This window comes from Ambystoma mexicanum, chromosome 6p (assembly GCF_040938575.1).
Source record: "Ambystoma mexicanum isolate Mex_15411 chromosome 6p, UKY_AmexF1_1, whole genome shotgun sequence".
In the NCBI taxonomy this organism is placed as follows: Eukaryota; Metazoa; Chordata; class Amphibia; order Caudata; family Ambystomatidae; genus Ambystoma; species Ambystoma mexicanum.
The window spans coordinates 1,543,514,478-1,543,532,054 of record NC_090935.1 but is presented as its reverse complement, the minus strand read 5'-3'; the positions used below and the strand labels follow the sequence as shown (position 1 = coordinate 1,543,532,054).

The following is a 17,577-nucleotide window of genomic DNA, read 5'->3' as shown; positions in this document are numbered from 1 at the left end:
CAGCAGAGAAGGGGGGTGATTTTGATGGTGTAGAATAACCATCGGGTGCCGCCTCGAAACCGCTTGTGACTACTGCATGGAAAACAAGGGGCTTTACATCATTTACAGTGAAAATACAGGGCCAGTCCTTTCTTTTGGAATCTGATGGTCATATCTTACAAAAGACATGGCTAGCCAGGGGTCACCAGCTGGATGGTTACCATATCGTGCAGAGACTGGCCCGACGTGGCAAGCTTGGCAGACTTTATGGAGGACTAACTAATGGTGATAGGAATTAATTTTGTGTTACTGAATGTTTGCTCTCTAATAAAAATAATGTCTTAGAAGTGGTTTTGAGTATGAATGTAGTCTTTCCTCTTAAGTGTATTTTGATAGTTAATGTCTGCGACCCCGCAGGAGGCCATGAGACCACAAATATATTGATCTATGTTGATATGGTAATGATTGAATGGAGTTATACCTATCCAGGCTGCCATTTCATTATCACTGTTGATTTAAACTTCCAATTCCTACCATCGAGATAGCTTTGTATAGAGAAGGAGTTCCATCCACTCCAGGCTAAGAACTAATGATATTCTTGCAATTGAGGTAACTCAACTAGACTATTATGCCCACGCATGTAAGCTAGACTGGATATCTTTTATTGAGAAATTGGGACTGCTATATTTATACATGGAGACTGAATCTTCTAAGCCCCCACTGCATACTTGGACTAATGACACTCACATTTCCTGGATTGATTATATTTAAATGTTGAATGCTTTATTTAAATTGGTCCTGCATTTTAACCTTTCCCCAAAGGACCTAAGTGGTCATTTGGTGGCAAAATGTACACTCTCTGGTCAAAGTAATAAGACAGTAACAATATTGCAGGAAATAGGCTTGGCTGGACTGAGAACAATATTGGGATGTTCAATAAATTGACTATGCAAAAACTTATTTGTGATGGGTCTCCTTCTTTTACTGATTTGAATGAATATTATGAGAAGATTGAAAAGGCTATTGAAATTACTGCCAGGATGTTAAGGAAACAATACTGTCAAATATTTGATGTGAATATTGCTATTGAAAAGAACAATCTAAGGGCTAATATTAGAGAAGCTCAATAAAACAGCAGAAACTCCATTGGAAGCACATTGTGTAGTGAGTAGGCTAAAAACCAGGTATAGGAATTGGCTTAAACATCATAGCTGTGCTTCCAATTGTGCATCCACCATTTTGCTCTTGTACTGCTTTTGAGTGCTTTTTTGGCATAATTCGAATTAGGTGTGCTTTCCAATCTCTTATTGATCTGTAGGCCTGGGTATTTCCATGGTGCTCAGTGTTATTGTCTGCCTGGCCACCTGTGAGATCCTACTGTGGCATAGTGCTTCTGACCCTCTCCCCTGCTATCCTCTGATTTCCCACCCATGGCCTGTCACTGCCCCCATGGTGCTCTCTGTCTCCCTAACTGCTTTTCTGTCACCTATCCTCCCACTCTCACAAAGTCTAGAAGAAAACTCAAAAAGTCACTCCTTAGTTCCAATCCTGCTCTGCCCATTGTGGACACCTACATCGCTGCTTCCTCCAGACAGACTATCACTGACATTCTCTTGGCTGTTCCTTCCTCTGATTTATGGACTCCCCATATGGTCTCTGTCCTCTCCCCTTTCTCCTCCTCACCCATTACTGGTGGCACCAGATGGGAAGTGCTCTTGGCTCACTTTGCATCTTCGAAATGCACCATTAATGTCTGTCACAATGGCACTATCATGGCCCAGGGATCTCAGCCCTACCTCCTCCTTCTTGACAGGCGTCTTCATTCTCTCTTCAACTTCCCCACTCTCTTGCAACCCTTCATCTGTCACCCACTCTCCTCTCCTCCCAGCAGTGGCACCTCACACCTGTGCCCCCTTGCAAATCTTTTAAAGAGGCAACCAGCTTCACTTAGCTACCCTCAATTCTCGCTCTGCTATCAAACACTTCTCTGACATCTTTCACCTCCTTGAAGACCTTGACATCCTTGCTCTCACCGAGATGTGGTTTAAGGCCAGCTCCATCACTGCTTTTGACACTCTTCTCCCTGAGGGCTACAAGATCCTGTCCAGCCCCAGGCCCTCCAGCCTGGTGGTGGAGTGGCTCTTGTCTTCACTGAGTGGCTTCCTGCCTCCATCTTCCCCACTCGAACCTACTCATCCTTTGAAAGCTTAGTCTACAGGTGTTATGTCTTACCTACCTTCTCTCTTACTCTCACTACCATTTACAAGCCCCCCAGACAATCCTCCCCCTTCCTCTCAGAAAGGGCTGACCTGTCCTCCTCTCTTCTTGCCTCCACCCCCAAAGGTATCTTCCTTGGGGACTTTAACATCCATCTTGACTCTCCCGATGTGGCCACTGTTCTCTTTCGTGAACTCTGCAACACTCTTTCCCCTCACTATCCTTCCCTCTGGCCCAACCCACTATGCCGGAGACACCTTGGATGCTCTCATCTCAACAGATATCCCACTCTCCAACCGTCTCATTACCCCTCTCTCCTGGTCTGACCACTCTCTCCTTTTTACCCACCTTGACCTCCCCTGGCCCCTGATGATGCCTCTGCCCGCACTGCCAGTCTCCTTCTCTGCCATTTGACTGATTACGCGTGTGTCAGTCACTGCATTTGCCTCTTCCTTCATCCCTCCTCCTCCCCCTTCCTTCGACTCTCCTTCTGACTCTGTTCTAGCTACCCTCTACCTTTCTGTCTCTTACACCATTGACATGAAGCATGACTATAAATGCAACTCTTGGTATGACTCTGACTTGTCTGCTTTAAAACACAAGTGCAACACTGCAGAGCGAAAGTGCCAGGCATCTAGCTTATCATCTGACAAACTGGCCTGCCGCCTACTACAAAGGCAATATTGTCACTCCATCTGCTCTAAGAAGAGGGCTCATGTCCAAGTCTGCGTCTACGGAGCCACCAATAACACTGCTGAACTCTTTAAAATCTGCAAGGAATCTGCCAATCCTACTGCAGTCTCCTCCTTTCCTCCTCACTCCCTGGCCCTCTGCTCTGCACTGGCCACCCACTTTTCATCCAAAACTCTGGACATCCTGTCATCTCTGTCATCTGCTCCGTCCCCAGCCCCTCCTTCTCTTTCCCCCCCTTGGTCCCTCTCTCCCCTCCTTACTCTCCTCTTTCTCTCCCATTGTACCAGCTAAGATCTCTAGAATTGTCGGCTCTAAGAAGCTTAGACAGGTACTCCCTGCTCCTCCAGAACCATCAAGGACAACATCACCTCTCTTGCCCCAGCCTTGGCTGACCTCTGCAACCACGCATTCGCCACTGGCTCCTTTCCTCAACCCCTCAAGTACTTTCTTGTGCACTCTCTCCTAAAAAAGCCATCTGCTAGACCTTCATGCCCGGCTAACTATCGCCCCATTTCTATCACTCCTTTTTGGGCAAACTCATGGCGAAGCTGGTCATCCCACAACTGACTCTGCACACCAAAGTGGCTGACTGCCTCCATGACCACCAGTCCAGTTTCAGGGCAACAAAAGGCATTGAAATTGATCTTCCTAACACCTGTGAAGACCTACACTCTAACCTGGACTCTAATACTCCCTCTGTTCTGATTGATCCGCCTTGATCTTTCTTCTGCTTTTGACAGTCAAACACGCCATCCTCATAAACCATCTCCATGATACCCTAGGCATCACGGACAGGGCAATGCCTCTCACACAGACCTTCCCAAGTGCATATCGGTCCCTTTCTCTCCTCCACCACACTCTCTACCTGTTGCGTCCCTCAGGGCTCTATCCTATCACTATGTCATGGCCACGGGCCCCAGAACACAAAAACCACACCATCTAGTGACAGGGCAATGGGTCACTTGACTCAATTATGTCCCTTTGGGATTTATAAACACAGGGGCCCTGGCTGGACTCAGTCCTGGTGCCTTTGTCGCCAGGCTCATATAGAGATGTGAGCAGGAACACTTTATTTCAGTGCAGGAGTGCTTTTATTTTACTCCAGTGCTGAGTGCTTTTATTTTACAAGAACATTCCAAGTGCTGAAAGCCTTTATTCCAGAGAACATCCCCATGGGCTGACTCATCGGGCGTGGCTCCCTAGGCCTGGTCTTCAGGTGCTAACTAATTGGTTGTGGCAGGGCGTGGCAGCAAGCAGGACAAAGCTACTGGGCGTGGCCGGGAACAAGACTATATAAACCCACCAACCCCTCAAGCAACCGCTTTGTGTTACTTTGCACCTCCGTGCAACGTGACGCTCACTGCCGCCTGGACCAGCTGCTTGCCTCGTGATGCTGCAACAACAGCATCCTTACTTGGGCCCTGGCTCGTATCTCACGGCAATGCTCCATCCTCTTAGCAGATCCCGAATCAACGCTGCAGCACCAGCACTCTCTGTCCCACAAAGCGAAGTCCTGAAATGAGAAAAGATGACAAGACAAGGTTAGAACTCCCGAAAACACCCAACCCTGGGTAGCGCCACATTTAAAACCCATTGCGCACCCCAAGGCACCATTAAAGGCTACTTACCAGCTGTCGGACCGTCTCAGCCCGGCTCCTCCGTACCGCCGGCCCCGCTACACCACCTGCAAGGGGAGAGAGAGCACAGAAAAGAGACATTACACACAAAGGACAGAGAACAAACTTTAAAAATATAATTACAACAGTCGGAAGACAAGCGGGCAAGTGGAAACAAGGGAAATACTTACCTACAAGAGAAGTGGACTAGTCGCAGCTGGCCTGGACTTCCACAACAAGGGGACCAGTGCAGGAACTCGGTTCCCTTACTCAAGCGCCCCTGCCCGAAGCAGCAGGACGGAGAGCTCATCGTCCTCATTCAGCAGGTGAGCCTCAAGAGTAGTGCAACCCCAGGGAAGCCCCATCCAGGGAGGTAGAGGTCTGGAGAAGGGGTCAGGGACTACAGGCTGCATACTCATATGACCCCCCGTATATTCACGCAGGAACCACACTGCTCATCACTGCAGTTCCCCACACAGTCACAGAGGGAGGAACAGACAAGAGGAGTTTCATCCCTGGGAGGGTTGCGACCGTGCTCCAACGCCTCCACGGAGACCAGGTGAGCGTAACACACCATGGCTCTTCAACATCTACCCATCGCACTTAATCTCAACTTTCTCCCCTCATTTCTAGTGTTATATAGATGACACACCGCTCTCTTTCAAGCTGCCTCCTCTACCTCCTCCTCCTCCTGCTTCTCCATACCCGACTGCCTGACTGCTATTCAGGCATGGTACTCTGCCAGTGATCTCTGCCTTAATGCCAGTAAGACAGAGATCCTTCTCATTGGTGCACCTGCTCCTTGTTTCCTCCCACTCTCTGGCCAGACACCTTGGGCCCACTCCCTGTGAGGCAAAACACCTTGGGAGCACCTTTGACCCCTGTTTCTCTCCACACATCACAGACCTTGCCAAGAAGTCCAACTTTCAGCTCCACCTCTCAAGGGCATTCTACTTTTCCTCAATTTCTCCCAGAAGCTCAACATCTCCAGAGGCCTTGTTCTCTCTCGGCTAGACTATTGCAACAGCCTCTTTCTCAATCTACCTCTTTCTTCCCTACGCCCCCTTCAACTAATCCAGAATAGGACTGCGAGACTTACCTTAAAAATTCAAGACCCTTTGCATCATCCACAAGGCTGTCTGGGGCCTGGGACCTCTTTACATCCAGCTTTCCCTCCCTAAATACCTCCCTGCCAGAGTCCTACGGTCCTGTGGCTCCAACTCTCTGCAGGTCAAACGTTCATGTATTATCATGAAGTGAGAACTGATTAGTATTTTACAATTGGTGGTTGTGAGTTTGTAGGAAAGGCGGACCCCTGCGTTCGACTGGTTCTCAAAGAAAAATGGTTTTATCCTGCTGCTGTGTACAGAATTTCTGAGGGACAAACTCACAGAGTCCCATATGTCGAGGTAAGAGGGATAGTAGAAACCCGGTGTATATTGGCGCTGGATCCGTGAGAGAATAATCATATCTGGCTGATTTCGATAATGAAAGGTCAAGACACTTGGAATGTGTAATACGTCTTGATTTAATTGGTACGTAATTGCCAGTGGTTAGCTGGTGCACGTATAATGCTGGTCATAAGAGGATAGCCAACAGGTGTTTCAACCGTGAGTCTTTATCAATTCACATTATATAGGTGGTTGCTGGTCCTTGAATAAGGAGGCTGAATAGCCACTGGTGATCCCGCAGGGCTGCAGTAACAAGATGCGCGGTCACAGTGATCTTTTGATCTGAGATTGAGATTCATTTAGCTCTTATGCCACACTGACGAGAGCGAAATTAATGCATTTACTAGAGTAGGAATTCCTGGTTACCTTGCTGTAATTAATTTTCATAGAGTCTTGTGATTACAAGAATTTACATGCTAGATGCAGTTTCTGAAAGAGTGTTTTTAAATATGCATAGGGTAGACAAAAAATAGTCTAAAGAGTGGTCAGCCGACACGTGTTTCAAACCCTAAGGTTCCTTCTCAAGGCAAGATAAGTAGTCAGGGTCTTGGATTGGAGAATGGAAGGTTAAAACTTAATGGCTGTATGGTTGAGAGCTCAATAGTTGCTCAATTTTCGAGCCTGTTGCCTCCGCCTCTGTAACTGACTGTTGGATCCGATTGGAGAGCTCTCCAATTGGATCCAACAGTCAGTTACCCTATGCATATTAAAAAACACTCTTTCAAACACTGCATCTAGTGTGTAAATTCTTCTAATCCCAAGACTCCATGAAAACTAATAGCAGCAAGGTAACCAGGAATTCCTACTCTCTCATTATGAAATGTGTTGGGTTCACCTTTTCACACCTGTGACTTTGCACGGAACAATTAAGAGACAACCAGAATACAAATTGAGCTCAGCACAGGAGTGTTCTAACCTAGAGCCCACTTTTTCCTCATAATGCAATAACTAGTGGCATCCAATTTTCTTGTGGGAGAGCAATCGTACAGTTACTACATAATTTGTACGATATGTTTCTTTCTGAGTTTAGGACAAATGTCCTCAAATTCCAGTACATCACTTTTTGGACTTCATAATATGATTAAACATCACGACAAAGGTTCCCCGACTGATCCGGACAGGCACCTTGACAGCCAACCTAATCTTTCTTTACTAATGACGTCAGCACGCATTTGTGGGCACTGAACGTCCTAGTAAAACTTCCATTTTGGATGTTTGAGCCCTCTCGGCTCTCATCCAGTATACGATACTTACGGTCTCAGCTTTTTGGTAAGCTTAACTTAGTTACGCTCAACAACATAGTGTTAGATTAGTTAGTACCTAGTATTTTACATCCCGAATATAGACTACTTAGCTGCATAGTTACTCAGCAACATTATTTCCTTACTTTTTCAGCTAATCACTTGCCGCGTCCAGTACCCCCATATGCCACTATCCTTCAGGATCAAGCCCTAATCGTACCATTAGAGGTATGTTTACGTTTTGAACCTATCATTGGACTATTAATACGAGTTAAATCCCAAATTTTATACACTTATGCGTATTCTATTGAACGGACATCTACTAAGATTGGGGACACCTCCAGACATGACATGAGTACAAAGAAACACATTTCCCATCCGAGGTTCACCTTGTGATTTCTAACAAGGTGATTCTCATTTACTTTATTGAATTTATTGAATTGGATTACATTTTTCTGAAACAAATAACTTAGCTGTATTAATAACTGACACACTCATTAGAATTTTTGGCTTATTTTGTAGATATGAGTTGAAGTTTGAAAAACACGATCATCATGAATCATTTGCTCCTGATGAAGGGATTACACTTCCCGTAACGCGTTAAGCTCCATTTTTAAATACATATAGATTTATCTCATAGATTTTCTTCTTTGTTCTCACCATTGTCTGATTTTCTTGTACTAAGAAATGTGATGAAAAATGTTATAAAATTGTTATAAGTTCACATGATGAATTTGAATACTCCACTCCCTTATACATTATAAAAGAGAAGAACTCTTAACTCAAATAAGTTTTAATAGACTATATTGCTAGTACATTAAGTGTTCAGGGAACGCAAGTGTCCACTAATTTGGGACACTTTATTTCTTGAAAAAGTTGTACCCGCCAGTTTCAAATCCAACTCCCAGCTGGGACTTGAATAGTGTGCTTACAAAGCTCATGGGGGCCCCCCTTCGAGCCAATTCACAAAGCCAGTCTTAAAAATCTAACATATAAAACTGATTTCCTTGTCGCTATCACATCAATAAGGAGAGCTAGTGAATTACAAGCCCTTTGAGTGCAAGATCCTTCTGTCATTATTCACAAGGACAAGATGGTACTACGCACACATTCCCGATGTTCTCGCAAAAGTTCCACATAAACCAATCCATTGAACTTCCTGCTTTCTTCCAAAACCCAAAGAATGCAGCATAGAGATGGTACTATGCACACATCCCCAATTTTCTCCCAAAAGTTCCACATAAACCAATCCATAGAACTTCCTGCTTTCTTCCAAAGCCCAAAGAATGCAACATAGAAAAGAAAGCCTATATATCCTATAAGTCAGAAGGGCTGTCATGCATTACCTTCAAAAGACTAAACCACTCAGAAAAACAGACTTTTTTGTGTGTCTCTAATAACAGGGATAGAAGGAGTACCTATCTCTAAATCGTGTGATGACTTCTGCAGGGTCATCACTGATTTCCCGGTGATGGTTTCCCCCCACATGGCCAGGGAACAGCAGCTGCTACCTGATCCTGACCCTTGGGGTGGTATTGTGAGGGAGGATCATGTGGGAGGGGATGACGATCGGGAGGAGGGGATGATTCTATTAGGAGAGGTAAAGTATACTCCCCCGACCCCTTTTGAATAAAACACTAACATCTAAAGTGCAGATGGCATACTGCCAATCTGAGCAAAATACCATTACATATACTGATCACTTAACATCTCATGTCTCAGGTTTCGATTTTAACAACCGTACCAAACAACAAAACTTTAAAAGAGCCAAAATTCTAATGGACCCCAACTCTCATGAAGCCTCAAGTACTGAGATGAGGAAGAAGGAGTCAATGTGGATTGAAGGGAATACCAAGCTAAACGTGCAGACTAGTTGTTATAATGGAAATCAGCTGCGCGGGAAATTTAAAAATGATGAACACCTGCAATTGAGAAGTAGAGCTGGAGGAGAGAGATGCAGAGTGGGCAAAGCGGGAAGCAGAACCGAAGGCAGAAGCAGACGCAGGAAAACAGAACGTGCTGAAAGAGGCAAGCGCTTCCATGCAACCACTTTGGAGCATAACTTACCTGAGAGGCATGAGACCATGAGAGGTGCAGCGGATGCCTTGGGGGGACCGCTGGAAGACTGACTGCAGCAGCGGGGTAGTTGGGGACACAGTCTTGGTGAGCAGCAACAGTTCTACCGGCAGAGGAAAGCAAAGTTGACGAGAGAGCTGAATGAGGGTCTGCAAAGCAGGCAAACCTTTCCCAGGGTAAAAACTTCACTGCATCAACATGCCAACATTTGGAAACGCCATCAAACATTGGTGAGTCTTCCCATAGGGCATGCCGAAAGACATGAACAACTGAACACTTACTTTGAATACCGACCAAGTAACTTAGAAAGCCAGAATTTACACAAATCCTCATGTAAGACAAGTCAATATGGGGAAAGTTGGAGTAAATGTTATCACTAGCAAACGAAGATTTATGAAGAAATTGAAAAGCAGAACTTGTATAAGTCTCTATATATGAGATGTCCTTTTGGGGAAAATTGGAACAAGCATTGCCACAGGCAAATAAATACAAGTGAAGAAGTTAACAGACAGAACTTGTACAAGTCTCCATATATGGGAGAACCATTTGGGGATAGTTGAAACAAGTAGTACCTAAAGTCAACACAGTATTAACAGTGAAGGAGTACAAATGTGTTATACTAAATGAGAACAGTGTAGGAAATCCTGGTAGAAGAAGCGCATCAGGCAGTGAGCCTTTGGGGAAAAGATGCATGGCAGGGGAATATACACTAGGGTCTGCAACACCCAAAGGGGGATTCCTGCCAGGGCATTATACCAGGTAATCTATATAAAAAGGGAAAGACATTCTGAAAAGATACCTGGCAGGAGGGTATACCATGAGATCACCATGAGAAATTATTGTGTAGAAGAGGCGCTTTGGCAATCCTTAAAAAGCTGTTGTGTAAAATAGACTTTTGCTATTTTTCCAAAAGATATTTTTGCCATCCTGAAGAAAGTGTTGTGTGAAAGAGACATTTCCGCTTCTCTTAAGGAATCATTGTTTGAAAAGAACACTGCCACTATTTTACCTGCAATAATCCAGGAGAAGGGAACCATCTCCTGGTCCAAGGATTGTTTGTTGAATTTTCATATTGGATTTTTATAAATGTTTTGCTTATTCAAAACAGAGACACTTACCTTACACCTTTTGTAGAGAAGGTGCTAAACACCCACACCTCAATCACCTCACCCATATTGCCTATATGTCAGGAGCCGGAGCATGAGACATGTACAGATCCATTGAAACTACAGATACCAAGGAGAATCATGGAAGCAAGGTTCCCATTGAGACAACCATACCTGCAGACGAGACAGTATGATGGCTTTTCGAATGAAATTCTGGAAGAAAACAGGACGATTGAATGATGAAGAAGAATGGTGACGTCACACAGAGCAGAGCTGGCGTACATAGAAGAGATGCAGAAACTAGAGAATGCAGGCCACTATAAGGCATCAAAAAGTATCGAAGATAAGTGACATCTTGGACTCAAGATGAAGAAGCTTATGCTATGAAAATAATGAAGATATCAAGCTGTTCTACATGTGTAAATATGCAAAGAAACGCAAGCAGAAAACGTACCCTTGAGGCTAGCTTTATAGCGAAAAGATTGCGGCATGCGCCTAACATGTACATATATATTGGAGTCAGTAAAGAATGGATGTTTTCTGTATGTACAAATACACAGCACGTGCAGAATAGGTTTATGACGAGCAAGAAGGACGCAGAAGCTGCTGTCAAGTAAAAGCAAAGAGTTCATTGGACTGTGGCTTATTTCGGGACACTCTTTTCAGTCACTAAAAAAGGAGTTAAGGGAAGATAGTTGTTCTTGAGCCACTGGAGCTTGTTGACATTGGATTAAGACATGTTTAAAGTCTTGATCATAAAGGAGAGTTTGCCAAAACTGTAGATCCTTTTCAACATCGGGAAGAGGGAGCAGTTCCCTGACTCCTTTCTTATTCAACTCTTTCTAGGGTGCCTATGGTGGTGCCCAACAACAACGTATGCCGGATTGTTCTTACTGTCTTCCTGTTCATCTTGTGTGCTTACCCTACGCTGGTGGGGAGAACAACGAACGTTCATTTGTTCCTGCAAGATCCTAAGAATGGCCCAATTGTGGGAAGATTGCTTGCAGCTATCATTTAGCATATCCTTCAGCTTCCTGAGTTCAGTGTGGGGAAACACAAATGCCCCTGTCACCAGATAATGCACACAGACTGGCCAGTATAGTATTTTTCTATCTGATAGAGGAATGCCCACATTTTGTTAGGAGACAAACCAAAGTCTGAACTTTCCTGAGATCCGAGAAACAATGCAGCACACAATGAAACCAAGTGAATGGGTACTCTGAGAGAACATTAAGAACTGAATGAGACTTTTGAGGAAGAAGATCAAAAGGTTTATTAATTGAGGAACTTTTGTTTCATGTTCAAAGAAAACTCTTCATGTCATCTGGTCAAAGACCAATTTGTGGGAATTTGAGTTTATTATTGTATAAACAGCCAGCTGAAGCTGATCGAGGAATTTTTGAGCCGATTCCACAGCTTCCAGAAATAGTGCATGATGTTGCCCCATTAAAAATTATTTTTTTCCTTCCTTAAAAGTAAAGATGGGCAGCATCAGTAGCAACTTCGTCATGGCAGGTCACGAGAGACGTCCACGATGTGTCAAAAGTTATTGCTTCAAGTGGTTGTGTTTGTGCAGAATTTACACCTGTATTTTGTTCATAGTAATACTGCTCTCATTTACAGTACAAACGGCTTATTATGTAGAGATAAACAGAGTGAAGATTCCTGTGTATCCTTCTGTGCTAGAGAAGGATACAAACGTGGCAACTACGAGGCAGTCAAGACCTTATGTGATTGTCCCTACTTTAGAGGTACACACGAGAGCACATGGTCCTGTGATGATTGAATCAGGGTTAGCTTCTAAAAGGAAGTCACAGATGGCGATTATGCGAGACATTTTAATGCCTAAATCTTATGTTGATAGGGTGAAACTTCTAGAACTTTCTCCTACTCAGGTAGCACTTGTAGATGCACCCAGTCCACTGACAAATGATTCTACGATTGGTCCAGTAGGAAGGAACTATGCTGACATACTTCATGAGATGGTTCTAGGGGCTCATAAGAAAAGAACGAGATCCAAGACAAATGCTAGGGAGGATGATCATGAGCTAAATGATTACCTTGACAGTACAGCACACTTGGGGAATAACATTTGGTATCCGCATATGAAGAAAGTGGGAAGGAGCTAAATGATTACCTTGACAGTACAGCACACTTGGGGAATAATATTTGGTATCCGCATATGAAGAAAGTGGGAAGGAGAAATGCTATGTATGTGCACTCCTGCCTTATAGCATGGAGAAGTCTAAAATCTTCATAGCTATTGAAGTTGACATCCAGACAGCACATTGTTTATCACACATAGCACTCTCCCATACAAGAGGCCAGTTCATGGGTTGAGATGCCTATCTCAAATAGGCAAGTGAATGGACAGATTAAGACAAAAAGCTGAGGTTTGGGAGAGAAGTAACAACATGCAATGGTTAGCTACTAAGACTACCCTTAAATAGTATGTTCTTCAAGGTTTTCCAATTAATAAGCCTTTTGGATATTTAGGACACACCAGGAACCCTAATTTAAGGCATTTTCTTATGAAGCCCTGCTTCAATCAACACCTGACTAACGAGCGCTTAGGTTCCTGGACCAAAATATCTTATTTATCTAGAACCTGTTGCATATGTGGTTTGGATGTTGAAACTTTGTCATCTATTAACCATGTGTTCCAAACTCGTTTCGATGTATAGGAAAGATTATGGCAAATTTGTAGAAGATTTTTTTAAATGTCCAGGCTGACCAATTTTGGGCATTTTTATATTCAGGGGATGTGACCGTTCTTAATTTGGCAGCATTTCACATGTGGCAAATATTGTCCAGTAGGTATTTTAAATATTTGTTTAGGTATTTTAATGGTGTAATTTATCTTGATGTAATTATATTTTGCTATACTGTAATGTATATACTTTTGATGAATTTTGTCATCAAATGTTTTCTCCTTCGTTGTTATTAAGATGTTTTTAATTCTGATGTACTACTGGTGTAAAGGTTTCGATTTAACCAACACACCTAAATATATTGGAAAAAAAGAAAGAAATGGAGACTTTACAATGCAGTCAGACCAGTTGTGTAGATAACCATATTTAAGTTTATAAGAAATCACAACTATTCTACAATCCCCATCTTCTAAGTATGAAAAGCACCATCACAAAAAAGGTACTGACACGTTATAATCTTAGTGTTCCAATCAGTTAAAATGTCAGTACAGTCAATTCAATTAACCCATGAATTAAATTGCACTGAAGTTAAGGCTTGCATGACATGGCCCTCTGTTCCTATTGCATACACGTATATGATTCTTCAAGTTGACAAGAGCAGTATCAGTGGCGGGCATCTTGTAACGCTAATGGATTCTTATCATTATTATTTGGGTTTTTATTCTGCATGGACCTAGCTTCGGGAAGCAACGGAGCACTTTACGACCATGGGGGGGAGGGCACAGTGAAGGAAGCAGAGAAAAATAGAGTGGGGAGCTTACTGGGGAAGGCAAGGTTGGGCAGTTCTTAGATGTACAGGTTCAAATCTAAGGCCTCTTCTCCTCCTCTTTCTCTCTCCAGTTCCCTGCTAACCGCCTTTCTCTTTGCTTCTTTCCCTCCTTTTTTCTCTTCCCCAACCTGCTCAGTTGCTAACTGGTCACCTGGTGCACCTCCAGCGCCTCACAAGTCCCAGGCCCCCCCGCCAGTCCTGAACTTGCCTCTGGGCATCTACACTCTGCTTGGCACTAATGCAATATGTTCCATGAGAGGGGCAGCCACTCTGCACTTAACGCAGGCCCCTGCTGGACTGGGCGCACTTGTTCCCCTCCCCGTCCCTCGCTCTTCCTGTTCTGCGCACTTGCACGTCCTTGAATGTACTAGGCCTAGCAAGTCTGTCTATACTGACCTCCCTCTGTATCCCCTCCCTAGCTTGGTTGTGCCTAAAATACTCATGCATAGGCGCATTAGATAACCAACCACCAAGCCATCAGAAATGTTGCCAGGCCTAGTACTGTAGTTTATTGTTCTGTGGGTTCCTTTCTCCCTCCACACTTTGTCACGCACTTCGCTAGTAGATATGCCTCTGGCATAGTATTCTAGTTATTGTTGTTAGATCATTTGGAATCTTCAAGGCCTAAGAATGACTACTGTATTCCCTTGTTCCCTTCCTGCCTTGAAGTGCTTTGAAGTACTTCACTTGTGTATAAGCACTTTACAAATGTGCAATTACAAATCTGAAACTGGACTGCAGATGTACAAGAGTAACACTGGAAAGTGCAATCTAGCTAAAATTGAAAAAATTGAACAAAGCCAATCAGAGTTGGTGTACTTAAAAGGAGTACTGCACATGAAATAAAGTAACGGCAAGGACAGGCAGAGGGAAATAATAGTATTAGTTTTGCAAGAATAATGCTGGAGAACACGCAAAGTCTGACAAACGTAGGCAAGCAAATGGGAAGGCTGGCCGAACGCCGTGGTCCATATCTACTGACATCTAATGTTTACCAAAATAAAGTCACTCAACCTGATTGTGGGGTCTCTACTGCCAAATAATGGCCAGAAGAAAGAGTTTGATTTTCCAAGGAAACTGGATTGTGGTGGGCCCTATAAAGCCTTGTTCCTTTTTTATTTACGGAGCCGTCTAATAAAAATGCCCAAAAGCCACACACCCTGTGACTAAAATTCACCACCACAGCATCTGGTGAATTTCACTATTGTTACACAACATCCACTGTAACTGTAATGACACCTACATTGTTGCCACCCTTTATCACATCAATACGTGACACAGGAGCTATGGGGTTAACTTAATTCTGTGGGACTTTTGTCTAAGAAGGGTCGGATGGGGTTCTTATACATTGGGCAAGCTAGGCTAACAAAATGTTTACCTTCCAGTGCCTCATCACCCCAACGTTCACATTGACCTCAAAATATTACTATTTTGCTTTTGTTTTTCTAAAGCTCAAGGAATCGTTGGACCCTGCTTTGGAGCCAATTCTTTTAAAACAAACCTTTGTTACGGGAGGAAGAATTCTCATTCGTCTTGGAGATTCTGACATTGATTATGACAAAAATTTTAAATTCTACATGACAACGAAAATGCCCAATCCCCACTATCTTCCTGAGGTAAGAGATATGTTTTAAAACATGTTATTCTCCCCTAATTTCAATTCAGGAATCGAATTGGAAAGTAAAGTTTTTGTATTTCAACAGTACATGTTCCATTCTAGACACTTTCTGCTGCTGTGGTATTTGGTAAGTTGTCTTAACTCCCCACCCTTATGTGTAGGAGAAGAAAGCCACTATTTCTTTTATTTTATTCTTTTTTAAAACATTTATTTTATTAAGTGCTTATGGTTTGTACAAAGGAAACCTTTGCAATGAGACAACAAACAGCAATGATTAAAAAGCACAATACAATTTGGGTAAAAGAAAAAAGAAAACAACACTATCGCTTATTTAAAATTTAAGAAGCATACCACTAGAGACTGGGTTGGCCTGGCCGCTACCTGATGTGCGTCAAACAGGGTAGAGAAAGATGGATCCCACAACTCTCTATCGCCCCAAAGACTTGCTAATATATCCAGATTCGTGGTAGGTGGTCATGGCTTAGAAGTCACCAACTACCAGGAAGCCTTGCAAATAGTCCCTGTACCCTGGAAATGGGAATAAATGACATGAAACTCTGAAAAGTCTGTATTCTGTGAATGAGTGGTGTTCGAAACACACAAATAGATCATGCTTACTTGATTGGAAGTGACTGAGGGAAGGCATGCATAGATCAGGCGTCAGGATCACCAGAAGGGCTGAGTAGCGTCTGATTGCCACAGACCTGCTCTATGCATAGTGAACATTTCCAAGATGGCTCCACTTGCCACAAACGCTTTTAAAACATCTGCAGCTCTCATTACCAACAGTAAATGCTATCAGGCAAGTAACACGTAGAAGAGCTGCTCCAAAAGTGAAATAACGATGAGAGAAAGTGAAGGCTTCTAAGAAAGTAACCAATAAGTTTGAGACTTCAAACCAGAAAATGGGATAACCTATCATGATCAATATTAGGAGCAAGGTCCAAATGAATATAAAAAGAGGCTGGAAAGAGGCAGAAGAGGAAAAAGGGTCCTGGAGTAGGTAGATGTGCCTACTTGTGCTCTCTTAACACAAGGGGAGATTCCTGGTAGTCCTGTTCGGGAAAGGACTGTTGTCTGGAGGAAAGCATTAACTATTTGGGAGAACATCAGAAGGGCCACCCTAGCATTGCTCTATGTCTGATGTCTGAAGGCCCTGGTCAGCAAAGCTGACCATGGCTTTTTGAATATGCATTCTAAGCCTTGAAGGAACTGGAAAGCCTACGCCAGTGGCTGTCAACCAGCAACCCCAAGGTAATTGGAAGAGACGCCTGCCACTTGGCAGGAGGGTGACACGCTATCCACTGCTGACAAGGACACAAATGGGGGAGAAATACCCATTATTACTGTTCTGAATCCTGAGAAAGCTATGGTCACAGAGGGAATGTTTGTGAATCGTGAGAGCGCAAAGGTCCACAAGCCTGTGTCCAAGCGGGGGCCTGTTTTGAATCCTGCCAAAGCCAAGATCTGGGAGAGACCTCTAGTGAACTCTGACAAACCGAAGGTGTGGGAAAAGACCATTAGTAACTGCTGAGGTGAATCCTATAGAACAGAGTTACCACAAAGCATTAAACCTGGGGGAGGCCTTGAGTCACAAAGCATAAGCAGAGAGGCGTGAAAGAGAGATCAGACTGTAAACAGCCACTGCAAGAACCTTCTCAAAGGAAATTGTTGTAATAGAATAGGGCTGGAATTTGAAGATTAGATCTTGGACTTTGCTTTAGGCCAATCCTTGGAACAAATCTGTTTTCACTGTTCAGCTTAAGGTAGCCTGGAGGCTGAAGAATTGTTAAGACAAGGGGCCTCATTATGAGGTCAGCGATAAGGGGTTTATGGCGCCGGTAAGGATGCCGGTGCCGTTAACCCCTTACCGCCGCATTACGAGGTCCCTTAGCGGGTCGCGCTGAGGGCAGCTGGTTTTACCAGCTGGCCTTAGCGGGAGCCGCTAAAGGACCAGGGAGCTAATGGGGGCTTGAATGGGAATGCGGATGGGTATTTTGAATGAGGAATTACCGGGTCCTCCAAGGTTGGAATGGCCTGGTAATTCCTAGTTCAAGGAACCTGGACCCGAGTTTGGAGGTAGCCATGGTGCTAATAGCG

The 17,577-nt window shown here is 43.8% G+C and overlaps 1 protein-coding gene across 1 annotated transcript in view; it reads left to right on the top strand.

The window, feature by feature from the left end:
- Nucleotides 1-17,577, top strand: part of DNAH6 (dynein axonemal heavy chain 6) — a 3,423,448-nt gene that overhangs the window by 2,879,022 nt on the left and 526,849 nt on the right. The window contains exon 57 of the mRNA XM_069626424.1: nucleotides 15,311-15,475. Within this exon, the coding sequence (XP_069482525.1) occupies nucleotides 15,311-15,475 (165 nt within the window). The remainder of the gene's footprint in view (nucleotides 1-15,310; nucleotides 15,476-17,577) is intronic.